This window comes from Neovison vison, chromosome 7 (genome assembly GCF_020171115.1).
Source record: "Neovison vison isolate M4711 chromosome 7, ASM_NN_V1, whole genome shotgun sequence".
Lineage (NCBI taxonomy): Eukaryota > Metazoa > Chordata > Mammalia > Carnivora > Mustelidae > Neogale > Neogale vison.
Window position 1 is genome coordinate 155215075 of NC_058097.1, and position 15238 is coordinate 155230312.

Sequence of the window (15238 nt, forward strand, 5' to 3'; positions counted from 1 at the left end):
ATACCTTTCTAACCTGAACTTTTTGATACATACACCTATGTTTTTCTTTTGCATTTTTATTTTTTGAATTCCCTTTTTAAAAAAAATTTAGTTTAGTTTAGTCTAGTATATTCCTTTTTATTTTTATCCTCTAATATTCATATAGAGTTAACTTCAAAGTAATCCCCTTTTCCCAATCAATACTACCCCTATAGGTAAACCAATTTTTAATCCCCTTTATCTTAGGAAAGTTGAGTCCTTTAACAAAGACATCAAGATTCATCCAGGAAGAATCAAAACAACCTACCTCGCACACACTGAGAATTTATAAGAACTCTCCCATCTTCTGCCACCAGTGTTTCTGTGTTTTTTGTGTTTGTCCTGATAGCATATAAATTTTACACTTGTGGTTCTTTTTGACGAGGTTCTTTCTTTATTTGCATATATATATATTCTCTTTTTTTCTCTTGCCATATAATTGTATCAGTCTTTTATCTCTTTTTGTTTGTCTACTTCATAAATCTTACCTTGGGGCCCATGTGGGCTGAACCTTCTCTTTCATCTTCCCTTTCTTTCCTGTCTCTCTCTCTCTCTCTTTTCTTTTTTGTTTTTCTTTTTCTTCTTTTCCTCTTTTTCTTTTCTTTTGTCTCTCGTTTGGGTGGGGAATCCTGATTGCTCAGAAGTGTTCCAGGGTGCACCTTGACTGCACCAGAGTTGATACATCCAGCTACATCTGTTCAGCTCTTCTTCCACCAAAATGACTAGGAGGAGGAATGCCCAACAGAAGAAAAATACAGAGGATGGACCTTCTGCAACAGAGCTAATGGCTATAAACATAGACAATATGTCAGAAAGTGAATTCAGGCTAACAATTATCCAGGCAATAACTAGGTTGGAGAAAGCCATGGATGACCAAACAGAATTGATTAGGGCCGAACTGAAAGCGACCAGACAGGATGTTCACAATGTTAGGGCGGAGCTTAAAGCTACCAGGGAGGAGGTCCACAATGCTCTCAATGAGTTCCAATCAAATCTAAACCCTCTCAAAGCTAGGGTAACTGAGACAGAAGATAGAATTAGTGATCTGGAAGACAAACAGATAGAGAGAAAGGATCAGGAGGAAGCCTCGAACAAACAGCTTAGATCCCATGAAAGCAGAATCAGGGAAATAAATGATGCCATGAAGCGTTCCAACGTCAGAATTATTGGAATCCCTGAAGGGGAGGAGAAAGAAAGAAGTCTAGAAGATATCGTGGAACAAGTCCTTCATGAAAACTTTCCGAATCTCGCGAATGAAACCAGCGTTCATATACTAGAGGCTGAATGGTCTCCACCCAAGATTATACATTCCAAAAAAACATCATGACACCTGATAGTCAAATTGAGGAATTATAATTGTAGGTATAATCTCTTGAAAGCCGCCAGGGCAAAGAGGCTCCTTACTTACAGAGGGAAGCCCATCAGAATAACGTCAGACCTGTCCACAGAGACCTGGCAAGTCAGAAGAGGCTGGCAAGATATATTCAGGGCACTAAATGAGAAGAACATGCAGCCAAGAATACTTTATCCAGCAAGACTGACATTCAAAATGGATGGAGAGATAAAGAGTTTCCAAGACCGGCAAGGCTTAAAAGACTATGCAACCACCAAGCTGACACTGCAGGAAATATTAAGGGGGGTTCTATAAAAGAGGAAAAATCCCAAGAATAGCATTGAACAGAAATATAGAGACAGTCTACAGAAAGAAAGACTTCAAAGGTAACTCGATGTCAATAAAAACGTATCTATCAATAATCACTCTCAATGTGAATGGCCTAAATGCACCCATAAAACGGCACAGGGTTGCAGATTGGATAAAACGACAGGACCCATCCATATGCTGTCTACAAGAGACCCATTTTGAACCTAAAGATACACGCAGACTGAAAGTGAAGGGGTGGAGAAGCATCTTTCATGCCAATGGGACTCATAAGAAGGCTGGGGTAGCGATTCTCATATCAGATAAATTAGACTTCAAACTAAAGACTGTAGTCAGAGATACAGAAGGACACTACATAATCCTTAAAGGGACTATCCACCAAGATGATCTAACAATTGTAAATATCTATGCTCCCAATATGGGAGCAGCCAATTACTTAAGAAAACTGTTAATCAAGAAAAGAGTCATATTGATATGAATACACTAATCGTAGGAGATCTTAACACGCCTCTCTCAGAAATAGACAGATCATTGAAGCAGAAAATCAATAAAGAAACAAGAGCATTGAATGACACATTGGACCAGATGGACCTCATAGATATATACAGAACATTCCACCCTAAAACAGCAGAATACTCATTCTTCTCAAGTGCAAATGGAACCTTCTCCAGAATAGACCACATACTGGGTCACAAATCAGGACTCAACCGATACCAAAAGACTGAGATGATTCCCTGCATATTCTCGATCACAATGCATTGAAACTGGAGCTCAATCACGAGGAAAAGTTCCGAAGGAACTCAAACACCTGGAAGCTAAAGACCACCTTGCTTAAGAATGCTTGGATCAACCAGGAGATCAAAGAAGAACTGAAACAATTCATGGAAACCAATGAGAATGAAGACATTTCGGTCCAAAACCTATGGGATACAGCAAAGGCGGTCCTAAGGGGAAAATATATAGCCATCCAAGCCTCGCTCAAAAGAATTGAAAATCCAGAACACACCAGCTGTCTCTACACCTTAAAGAACTGGAGGATCAACAAGAAACCAAACCAACTCCACACATAAGAAGGGAAATCATCAAGATTAGAGCTGAGATCAATGAGGGAGAAACCAGAGATACAGTAGAACGTATCAATGAAACTAGAAGCTGGTTTTTTGAAAGAATCAATAAGATCGATAAGCCACTGGCTACACTAATCCAAAAGAAAAGAGAGAAAGCCCAAATACATAAAATTATGAATGAAAAGGGAGAGATCACAACTAACACCCAGGAAGTAGAAACAATTATCAGAAGTTATTGTGAACAGTTATATGCCAATAAGCTTAGCAACCTAGATGAAATGGATGCATTCCTGGAAAAATATAAACTACCAAAATTGAACCAGGAAGAAATCGACAACCTGAATAGACCAATATCTAATAACGAGATTGAATCAGTGATCAAAAACCTCCCAAAAAACAAGAGCCCAGGACCTGACGGATTCCCTGGGGAATTCTACCAAACCTTCAAAGAAGAAATAACACCTATTCTCCTGAAGCTGTTTCAAAGAATTGAAGCAGAAGGAAAACTTCCAGACTCTTTCTATGAAGCCAGCATTACCCTGATCCCCAAACCAGGCAAACACCCTACCAAAAAGGAGAATTTCAGACCAATATCACTGATGAATATGGATGCTAAGATTCTCAACAAGATCCTAGCCAACAGGATCCAACAGCACATTAAAAAGATTATCCACCATGATCAGGTGGGATTCATCCCTGGGCTACAAGGTTGGTTCAACATTCGCAAATCAATCAATGTGATAAAACAAATTAATATGAGAAGAGAGAAGAACCACCAGAGACCCCATCCTGAGGGCATGTGTGCCATGGTTTTGGTAGAGAAGTCTGAAAACACAAATTCAGATTAGGGTGAGTGGCAAGGTGATCGCAGGCCCAATGCATAGACCTGGAGAGCAGCTCGTCTATAACTGTAATTAGGGTGACTGGAAGGCAGTAGCACAGACTTTTCTCTCTGCATTTTGTGTCCAGGATGGCCTCGGAATGAAGGTGTGTTCTCATGGGTCTGAGGGAGTCATTTTCTCTCTATGAATCATTGTGTCTCCCCATAATTTGGTGGCTTTTTCGGGGAAGGGAAGAGTGCTCTTTTCCATCTGAGGGGGTGCCTCAAAACAGGGATTCAAAAGACTCCACCCCCAAACTACTGGAACTCATACAGCAATTCAGCAACGTGGCAGGATACAAAGTCAATGTGCAGAAATCAGTGGCTTTCTTATACACTAACAATGAAAATACAGAAAGGGAAATTAGAGAATCGATTCCATTTACTATAGCACCAAGAACCATAAGATACCTGGGAATAAACCTAACTAAAGAGGTAAAGGATCTGTACTTGAGGAACTATAGAACACTCATGAAAGAAATTGAAGAAGACACAAAATGTTGGAAGACCATTCCATGCTCTTGGATCGGAAGAATAAGCATTGTTAAAATGTCTATACTGCCTAGAGCAATCTATACTTTTAATGCCATTCCGATCAAAATTCCACTGGCATTCTTCAAAGAGCTGGAGCAAATAATCCTAAAATTTGTATGGAATCAGAAGAGACCCCAAATCGCTAAGGAAATGTTGAAAAACAAAAATAAAGCTGGCGGCATCACCTTACCTGATTTCAAGCTTTATTACAAAGCTGTGATCACCAAGACAGCATGGTACTGGCATCAAAACAGACACATAGACCAGTGGAACAGAGTAGAGAGCCCAGATATGGGCCCTCAACTCTATGGTCAATTAATCTTCGACAAAACAGGAAAAAATATACAGTGAAAAAAAGACAGTCTCTTCAATAAATGGTGCTGGGAAAACTGGACAGCTATATGTAGAAGAATGAAACTCGACCATTCTCTTACACCGTACACAAAGATCAACTCAAAATGGATAAAAGACCTCAACGTGAGACAGGAATCCATCAGAATCTTAGAGGAGAACATAGGCAGAAATCTCTTTGATATCAGCCACAGCAACTTCTTTCAAGATACGTCTCCAAAGGCAAAGGAAACAAAAGCGAAAATAAACTTCTGGGACTTCATCAAAATCAAAAGCTTCTGCACAGCAAAGGAAACAGTCAAAAAAACAAAGAGGCAACCCACGGAACGGGAGAAGATATTTGCAAATGACAGTACAGACAAAAGGTTGATATCCAGGATCTATAATGAACTCCTCAAACTCAACCCACACGAAACAGACTAACACATCAAAAAATGGGCAGAAGATATGAACAGACACTTCTCCAATCAAGACATACAAATGGCTATCAGACACATGAAAAAATGCTCATTATCATTAGCCCTCAGGGAGATTCAAATTAAAACCACATTGAGATATCACCTTACACCAGTTAGAATGGCCAAAATTAACAAAACAGGAAACAACATGTGTTGGAGAGGATGTGGAGAAAGGGGAACCCTCTTCCACTGTAGGTGGGAATGCAAGTTGGTGCAGCCTCTTTGGAGAACAGTGTGGAGATTCCTCAAGAAATTAAAAATAGAGCTTCCCTATGACCCTGCAATTGCACTCCTGGGTATTTACCCCAAAGATACAGATGTCGTGAAAAGAAGGGCCATCTGTACCCCAATGTTTATAGCAGCAATGGCCACAGTCGCTAGACTATGGAAAGAACCAAGATGCCCTTCAACGGATGAATGGATAAGGAAGATGTGGTCCATATACACTATGGAGTATTATGCCTCCATCAGAAAGGATGAATACCCAACTTTTGTAGCAACATGGACGGGACTGGAAGAGATTATGCTGAGTGAAATAAGTCAAGCACAGAGAGTCAATTATCATATGGTTTCACTTATTTGTGGAGCATAACAAATAGCATGGAGGACAAGGGGCGTTAGAGAGGAGTAGGGAATTTGGGTAAATTGGAAGGGGAGTTGAACCATGAGAGACTATGGACTCTGAAAAAGAATCTGAGTGTTTTGAAGGGGCAGGGGGTGCGAGGTCAGGGTACTAGGTGGTAGGTATTATAGAGGGCAGAGATTGCATGGAGCACTGGGTGTGGTGCAAAAATAATGAATACTATTATGCTGAAAATAAATAGAATATAAATTAAAAAAAAACAGAAATTCAATCCAGGCAAACTGGTGTCATAGAATACTTCTTAACTGCCATGTTATTCAACCCATCTTATAAAGAGTTTTAAACCACATCATATTACTTTGCCTCAAGACAAAAACCTCTAAGCTACACATATTTTGTATATCAGTAGGGGAAACCCATTCTTTTAAAATAATTTTTTTCTAGCTCACAAAGGACTCAAATTGATCCTAAGAAAACCACATATTTTAGATCATGAATAGAATATTCCAAAGCTATTTACAGGAAACAAAATATGTAATAATTATGATAGATTGATATATAATAAGCTATGCAGCACTCCTGGTGTCAAATTCCTTTTTTAAGCATGATGATAGATTTAAAATTTTCCCTGCATATCTGGTGTCTACCTGGTTCATTCCAATTCTTTCGGTATAATAGGCTTTCTAATTAATATTAGGTCTGCATAACATTGGACCTCCAAAAGTTCACCTTAATATTCCAAGTGCTTTCAAACCAACAATTTATGGTATATATAAGACACATTATTTATTTTTGACATTCCGTATCTTGAGAGGGCTAATTTGAGAACTTTTGCAAAATCTTTCAGGATTCAGCAAACACCAGGGAGATTTTGTGTTCTCTGTAAATAATAATCCCATACAACATATGCAAATTGATATCCAAGCCTGGCAATATTAATACAATATTACAACTTTCCACTCAGTCAATGTTCAAAAAGCATTTAAATATCTGTTTAGTGAAATATCTATTTGGTGCCTAGTAGTAATCTAGTACTTTGATGAGCAAAAAGTTTAGGTCAGTATCCTTCATAATTTCAAAATCTATAAGGAAAGACATATCCTTAATAAACATATATTCACAATACAACGTGGAGGAAGTATAAATAAAGGATAGAAACTTTGTAGGACATCAAAACCCACAGGGCAGGAAAGAAAAAGTGAAGAAATATTTCACCCACTGGAAGAGGTGGCTTAAATTGTCTAAATATGTAAGTTATTTGAGTTTTTAAAATATGGAACTAAGATGAGTCATTCTCGTGGACACTAAAATCATCCAAAATAATGACAATTAGAGAATGAAAAGAAGGCAATGATCTAAGTCCCAAGGGTAACAATGAGGATGGATTTTAAATTTAAATATATCGTTGACAAAGAGAACTGGGAGAAAGTCATGACCTCAAGGTCACCTAACTTACTAGGCTTCTCTCAGGATTCAGTTTTATCTCCTGCAATTCATTTCTACACTGTTACAGAAATCTTAATATTACAACTCTGATGTTACCTTGTTACTTAGTATACTTTAAGGCTAGCCCTCAAGATCCACTCCAATCTCTTGGCATATTACGCAATATATAATCTGGGGGCGCCTGAGTGGTTCAGTTGTTTAAGTGTCTGCCTTCAGCTCAGGTCATGATCCCAGAATCCTGGGATAGAGCCAATGTCGGGCTCTCTACTCAGTGGAGAGCCTGCTTCTCCCTCTGTGTGCTACTCCTTCTGCTTATTCTCTTCCTTTCAAACTCTTGCCCTATCTCAAATAAATAAATAAAATCTTTTTTAAAAAGTACACTGGATAGGCTGATCTCTCTGCTTCATTTCTTACAATGACCCTTAGCATCCCCTCCCTCCTTCATCCCTACCCAAACCCCATTTCCCCCTATAGTGCTCAATTTGGGATTCCCCAAGAAACTGTTTTCTCCTGCCTCTAGTCCTTTGTACCTGCATGTTCCTCTGCCTAGAATGCTTCATTTATTTCCTTTCATCCCATCCTTCATGTCCTTGATCTTTTTTCTTGGTTATAGCTTCCTGGTACTCCAGAACATGAGCTGCCACTACCTCCTAGAAAGTTGCCTTGCTTCTTGCAGAGTGAGCAGCTACCTTAATATATTTAAATATTCCTATACTGATCCTTAAATACAAGGTTTGTGTCTTATTCACAGTGTTTGTTCAACATACAGCACAGAGCCTGAATTATAGAATATCCTTGATTATTTGTTGAATGAATGAATGAATGAATGAATGAGACCAACATCACTGCGTTGTTCATTACCAAGACTAACATTACTGAGATGGTCAAAGGGACAGGTATTGATTCCTAACCAGCCACATTTCTTAACTAGGATCCTTCCCAATTCCTAACCACTCACAGACACCTCCTTCATAATAAGCCCTCGAACAGGGATACAATCCTTACTTCAGATGGATTGGAGACACTGCTGCTAGATTTTATCATGCAGTGTAGTAGCTTATTTGAGGGAGTCAAGGAGTGCAAATAGAAATCGGTGAATAAAGTGCCTTTTTCCAGTATTGGGGAAGGTACCAGCTGTGAGGAGGTATGTGAGATCAGTGATTCAGGGCCCTCCCATTCTTCTGGCTTTGCGACTTTCTCTGGGAATGGGCAGCTTTGTTTCTGAATGGCCAACATCACTGAGAGAAGCATTCACACAGGAACAAGAGATTGCTTGTCTCCTCTTATGTGAGGAGTTAGGATAGATTGCTTCTGTAAACCAGTCACCATTTGAAGGAATTTTTCTAGCCTCCAAGGAATTGTCAGGCTGAGAACACTGCTTAGACTTTTAAAAATACTTTCACTCCAACCGAGCTCTGAAGGAAAAACTGAATAAAGGAAGAATCCAAGAAAAAGGATATGAGAAGGCCCAAAAGTAGAACTTGAGGTCCCTGGCCTCACTTTCCCTGGGGGACACAGTGAGTCAGGGTTCTTGTCTTTTTTTTTTTTTAAGATTTTATTTGTTTATTTGAGAGAGAGAGCAAGAGAGAGCACTCGAGAGAATGCACAAATAGGGAGCAGCATGCAGAGTTGGAGAAGCAGGCAGGGAGGCCAACATGGGGCTCATAGCCTGGACCCTGAGATCATGACCTGAGCCAAAGGCTGATGCTTAACTGACTGAGCCAGACAGCTGCCTCCAGGGCCCTGTCTTTGAGGGTGGTTCCTCTTCCTTACTATGCAATTACAATGACGTTGACCTTCCACTTATTTATGTATTGGTTTGTTTGATTCTTTCTTTCTTTCTTTTTCTTTATTTTTAAGATTTTATTATTTATTTGATATATATATAGAGAGAACACAAGCAGGGGGAGTGGAAGAGGGAGAAGCAGGCCTCCCGTGGACCAGGTAGCTTGACCTGGGGCTTGATCTCAAGACCCTGGGATCATGACCCTAGCAGAAGGCAGATGCCCAGTGAGTGAGCCGCCTAGGGACCCCAAACTTCCACTTATTTAAAGGGAAATATCTCCCCAGCTGACATGTTCCCTCACTGGAAATGCTAGTCTAGGAGACAGGATTTTAATAAATCCCCTAGGTGTGATTCCTGACCTTCCACCTCTGCTTTCTTCTCCCAGTAAATGAGCTCTGCTGGCCCAGAGGGAGCCCTCCACCTGTAAAGGAAACATGGAGGGCCATTTTCACATCTCTGAGTGAGCACTTACTGACCATGCCTTGGGCTAGTACTACCAATCTGCTCCAAGTCCCAGGGCACAGTGAAGACCCCGCATGGTCTCAGAAAAGCTGAGAAGCAGGACTGTTTTAATCTTTCCCCAAGAGATAATCCTTTCACTGAACATAAATGAGTATCTCAGAGTAAATGAACTAGAACAAATATATGCAGAGTTTCCTGCATTGTTTTCCCTCCATAGATTTGTTTCTTTTTAAAAATTTCTCATTCAATATTTGTTGAACTCCTATGTCCTAGATGTAAGATGCTAAATTATATGGCAAAGGAAAAAATATCAAGGGAAAACTATCCCTCTGTCATGGATCTTACACTGGAGCACTTGTAACATGGAAAGTGTAGCACTATATTCTGGCTGGAGGAGACACGAACCCTGGATACATATTTACCTTTCCTAAATACAATACATCTGTCAAAACTACTATCTGTGGTTACTATCTGGACTTATAGAAGGACCTTATACACTGTCATGTTGTTTCACATGGCATTACTTTTGATTGATAAATGAAATACACTTCACAGTAAATGAACTATAGCAAAGGGCCCATTCTTGTGAAATTCAGTGATCTTACCATGTTCTCCACCATCACTGAAGTAGCTGATTAGATTGTATGGTAGAAAACCTTTTAAAGATGTGGTTACAGCACCAGCTAGCTGGCAATACTTCCTAGGGCTGGAGTAATATCCTCCAGGATGCTGTCTACGCTCTGAGTCAGAATCCAGTGCATAGTACTGTTTCTTCCACTATTAATACTCATGTCCAGGAATCAAGGAGTGAAAATAGGAGGGGCTCCATTCCTTATTCCTTATTACCCCTAGAGAGTCTTAGCAAAATTTTTGCTTCCTATCCCTGTATGTTTTCTGGCCTAGAGGTCTTAGTTCCAAAAGAAGGGATGTTTCCAGTAGGAGATAGAATAATTTCATTGAACTGAGATTTGAGACTGCCACCTGGTGTCTCCCTCGTGTCTCTAAATCAATAGGTGATTGATCCTGATCCAAAGGGAAACTGGCCACTGGTCGATCAGCTCATCTCGAAATGCCAATCTCTTGTGTCCCTGTATATATTGTTCCATATTTTCCCAGAAAACTTTTGTAATAAAAAATATATGTTGCATTTTATGTTAAAAAAAAAAAAGGGAAACCTGTTGCTACTATGTAAGGTAAGGAAAAGCATGTCTGGGATACAAGCTCTTATGGGGTATCTCTTTAGAACTACCATGACAGTGATTATAGTTAACGGAAAATTATAGCAATCTATTTCAGGCAGTACTTCTAATAGCTCAGACCTTTCAGAAATGAAGGCTTGGGTTACCCAACCTGGCAAAGAACCATGAACTTCTGAGGTGCTTTTAGAAAACAAAAAGATTATGGCATGGCTATTTGAAGAAGGCAATTACAAATACTAGTTATGACCCTATAAGCAGCTGCAGAAACAAAGTGAGATTGGTAATAGTTTAATAGTTATTAGTATTTATTCTATTATGAATTACACACACAATATTATATATATATATATATATATATATATATATATATATCTCACAACTCGGCTTTCATTTTCTTATTCCCTTTATCCCTGTACTGCCTAACATACTACATATTAATAAATTAACTTTATATCACAGTATTTTAGCTATAGGATATCAAAGGAGAAGAGCAAACATCCTTCAAGGACTTTGCATCTTCTGGAGGAAGGGTTAGCATACTTTCAGTTTTACACAGGATAGTTGCACTGTGGTAGGTGGAAGTGTGACTTTGTATTTGTCTTGATTTGGAGATTGTGTGGTTTAAAGAGATCAGTGTATCAATGGCATCAGTGTATCAGTGGCAGGTTGACAAGAGATGGACTGTGGTGGTCCATTTTATGTGTCATCTTGGCTAGGCTGTAGTCCCTGGTTTTTCCATCAAACATTAATTTAGGTGTTGCTGTGAAGGCATTTTGTAGATGTGATTAAAGTTTATAATCAGTTAAATATGGATGATTATTCTAGATAATCTAGAGTAGCTTGATTCAGTCAGTTGAAAGGCTATAAAAGCAGAACTGACACTTCCTTGAGGAAGAAGAAATTTCACCTGTGGGGAAGCAGCTTCAGCTCATGCCCAAGACTTCCAGGCTGCCCTTCCTGACAGCCTGCCCTATATATTTCAGATCTACTTTGCCAGCCCCAACAATTGCATAAGCCAGCTCCATGTAATAAATCTCATAATTTATATCTCCTTCTGGTTCTGTTTGTTTGGTTGAAGCCTTACCTGTACATCCAATACAAATCTTTCTGCAATAAAGGGAAAATTTTACTAATTTCATCATCTGGAAAACTTCCTGCTACTCTCGGTTTTGACAATTTATCTATTACTTTCCTGCTGGTTCACTGCCGTGGATGTCCAGGAAAACCATAGCCTTTTCCTATCTATCTCCTTCTCTGAAGATTTCTATTCAGCTACAGGGCATTCTGTTTTTCCTTTTTGAATGGCACTCTTCCAGCTCTGAATAAAGGAATATAGTTATAACTGGAGGACAGCATTAAATATGTAGCATAGTTATAAAATCTAGTTACATACAGCTTTTGATCTTCAATTTTTAAAATCTGAGTTGTGGATGAAGTTGTCAGTTTTACTATTTTCCTACTTTTAGTGTTTTGAACATTTAGAAGTAAAATATTTTAAATATTAAAGTAAAAGAAATATAAAAAGAAAACACATTATAGATGGGGAAAGACCAATGCACTGTTATGGAAAGAGTAAGTTAACTTTCTTGGAAATAAAGTTCATGAAATAAAGTAGGAGATAAGTAAGTACACAGAGGATTTGTATAACAAATGATCTAATGGCTATATAGAAAACTAAAACTCAGACAGTCTAGACTAGAAAAGAAATGTCACGTTATAAATATAGATGATACTGGAGGTTATAACAATAAAGGTTAAGGACTGCTTAACCAAAATTGAAATGAATTTTAAGAATAAAAAATAAACATGTGAGATTTCAAAATAGCATTGTCTATTAGGAATTAACAAAAGATTTTTGAGCAGAAATATATATAACATGACACTGCTCCCTTTTAATAAAAGACTAGAAAATTCTAACATGAGGGTAAGAAATTCTGTGATAAAAATAGAGCATCTTATATTACCTTTAGTGCCTATGTGAGGGCCATGACCCACAACGTTTCTTTTTGACCAAAGAAAAGTAGTAATATCATTATGAATATACAGTTGTTAGGCTAAATTAATGAAGGCCAGGAGAATGTAACGGGTTTAGATAAATTGGAAACTACCATAGTCTATAAAATATAATGATCTATACAAAATAAATTAAAACAATCTCATGTGACCATATACAAAAACTTAATACAAAATGGGAAGACCATATAGTTACAATGTATATACAGTCAAAACAAAGCAAATATGGTATTTAAATCAATAATGCAATTAAAGGTTAGGAAATGTGGTTTCCAAAGCTTTGGCGCAAAATAGTATGCCCGCAATCCTTAAACTCTTGGCAGACTGTATTTCATTAATTTATTCATCCAGTATTGTTGCTGAGCCAGACAGAATCCATCTCTCTTCCATCATTTTATAATGGCTGAATGACCACATATACTAGGATATTGCATCCACTTTTCCAAAATCAAAATGAAAACAAATGAGAGGAGGGAAAATCCTGCACATCCAGACCAAGTACCATCTAAGGAAAAGCATTTTTGTGACCTCTTGTCAATGTCAATGCTTCTTTTACCTAAAAAGGAATGGACTTTAATGAATTGCTATTACTTTTTCTGAAGTTCTATCTGCTGACTCTCTTACATCTTAAAAAATTGTATATGTAGAGATTCCAACAAAGGAAGAAAATTAAAACATGAAATTATATATTATATATATAATTTGTTGAAACTCTACATTATGTATACATTTTATATTATAAAATTATTTTATGTATAAATATTATATATCATGATATATATAACTATATACACACACTATATATATACTCACACATAGATATATATTAATCTTGTTTTCTCTCTGCTATGGTAAGTTTTGCATGCTGTCTACTTTATAGTGTTTCTATTACATGTTAAAAGGAGTTGTATTTTATATTTCCTTAAATTTGAAAAAGTAATTACAATGAGATATCATCAATTGTTTATAAAAGGAATCAGGCCCCTAACCCTCTAGGAAGCAAGAAACAGGTCCTAGCCATGAAACTGATGATTACAGAACCTCTTTTTGTATATTCCTCCTAAGACAAAGGGCTTTTAAAATAAAGCAAAATAAAAATGGAGAAATCTCACCAATAGAATTCTCAAAACTAGTTGGATAGTAACTGATTACTTCTTAGCATCTTCACAAAAATAAAATTATTTTATAACTTCACTACCAATGCATGTCTCATTAAATTCTGGTTATTTCACACACTGCATTATAAAAGGAAGCATTTAATTAAAGCCTGAAAGAAAAGGAGATTTTTTTTATATCTGGTTCCTTATCCTTTAATTGTGTACTAAGTCAGTATGTTTATAATTACAGACTTTCACCCAGTGTATGTGGGTTCTGAGATTAAGTCAAATGAAAAGAGAAGGAATGTCTGAGTCTCTTTAGCAAAGAGAATCTTTCAAGAAAAGGGCTTGGCCACTGGACATGGTTTTTCTGATGGCATCTTTGACCTCCTTGTTCCTCAGGCAGTAGATAATAGGGTTGAGCATGGGAGTAAAGACTGCATATATGGCTGAGATCAGTTTGTTAGAATTGAATGAAGCAATGGCCCGAGGTCGGACATACATGAAGATCACAGCTGTATAGAAGATGACCACCACTGTAAGGTGAGAGGCACAGGTGGAGAAGGCCTTCCGCTGTCCAGTGGCTGAGGGAATTTGCAGAACAGTAGAGACAATGAAGCCATAGGAAAGGACAGTGGCTGAAAGGGGAAACACAAGAATGAGAATGGCTAGCACAAAGTCTACCATCTCAGCCATAGAAAAGTCCATGCAGGCCAGTTTGAGGATAGGGGAAACATCACAGAAAAAATGGTTCAAGATATTATTGCCACAGAAAGTGACTTGGGAGATGAAGTATACCTTTGCCATGGAGATGGTGAAGCCACTCACCCAGGAACTGAGAGTCAGCTGCACACAAAATCCTGTGGTCATCATGGCTGGATAACGAAGAGGACAACATATAGCCACGTAACGGTCATAGGCCATGGCAGCCAAGAGCACACATTCAGTACAGGCAAGTGAGATGAAAAAATAGAGTTGGATCATGCATCCCAGGAAGGAGATGGTATTGGGATGAAGTAGGAATCCAGCCAACATCTTGGGGACTGTGACAGATACATACCAAGTCTCCAGAAAGGACATGGTACCCAGAAAATAGTACATGGGCTTGTGCAGGGACCCAGTGATCCATACAGTGAGAATGATGACCAAATTCTCCAATAGCACAAACAGATAGGTGATGAGGAAGAGGAAGAAAAGCAGAACCTGTAGCCATGGGGAAGAAGGGAAACCCACCAGGATGAATTCACTAATATGGGTGATATTTTCCTTTGACATGGCTAGGACACCAATAGACAAAGGATTTAATGAAAATAGCATGAGTGAGATCCACATTAGCAACAAGGTGCCCTCAGGCTACAGGTACTTTATCATTAAATTTAACACTGGTCCACAGTCTGGTCCTGGGGTGTGATCTGAGAGGCATGAGAGACCACAAGATCCTCTTCAGAAAATCAGACATTAGAACAGGACCTGAAAATAAATCCACCAAAGACACAAAGTTAAGAATCTCAAAGCAGAATCATGAGGTCAGATTCAGGATTTAGGCCTTCAAATCTGGGTCAGAAGGAAGTTTTCAGGTAGTACTAGGAGTAAATACTTTCCTTATCAGCATATTTTCAGATTTTATAAGCAGCTATAAGGCAGGAAACCATCATGATTGGAATAAGTGCAAAGGATGGTCTAG

At 38.3% G+C, this 15238-nt stretch overlaps 1 protein-coding gene across 1 annotated transcript; it reads right to left on the reverse strand.

Annotated features, from left to right (window-relative positions):
- Positions 1-13872: 13872 nt before the first annotated feature.
- Positions 13873-14829, reverse strand: LOC122914250 (olfactory receptor 6). Its single transcript, XM_044260881.1, has one exon. The coding sequence runs from the start codon at positions 14827-14829 to the stop codon at positions 13873-13875; it is 957 nt and encodes a 318-aa protein (XP_044116816.1).
- Between the last annotated feature and the right edge of the window lie 409 nt (positions 14830-15238).

Excerpts from the sequence above, each read along its gene's own strand:
- LOC122914250 (XM_044260881.1), bottom strand. The coding sequence starts at position 14,829 with ATGTCAAAGGAAAATATCACCCATATTAGTGAATTCATCCTGGTGGGT.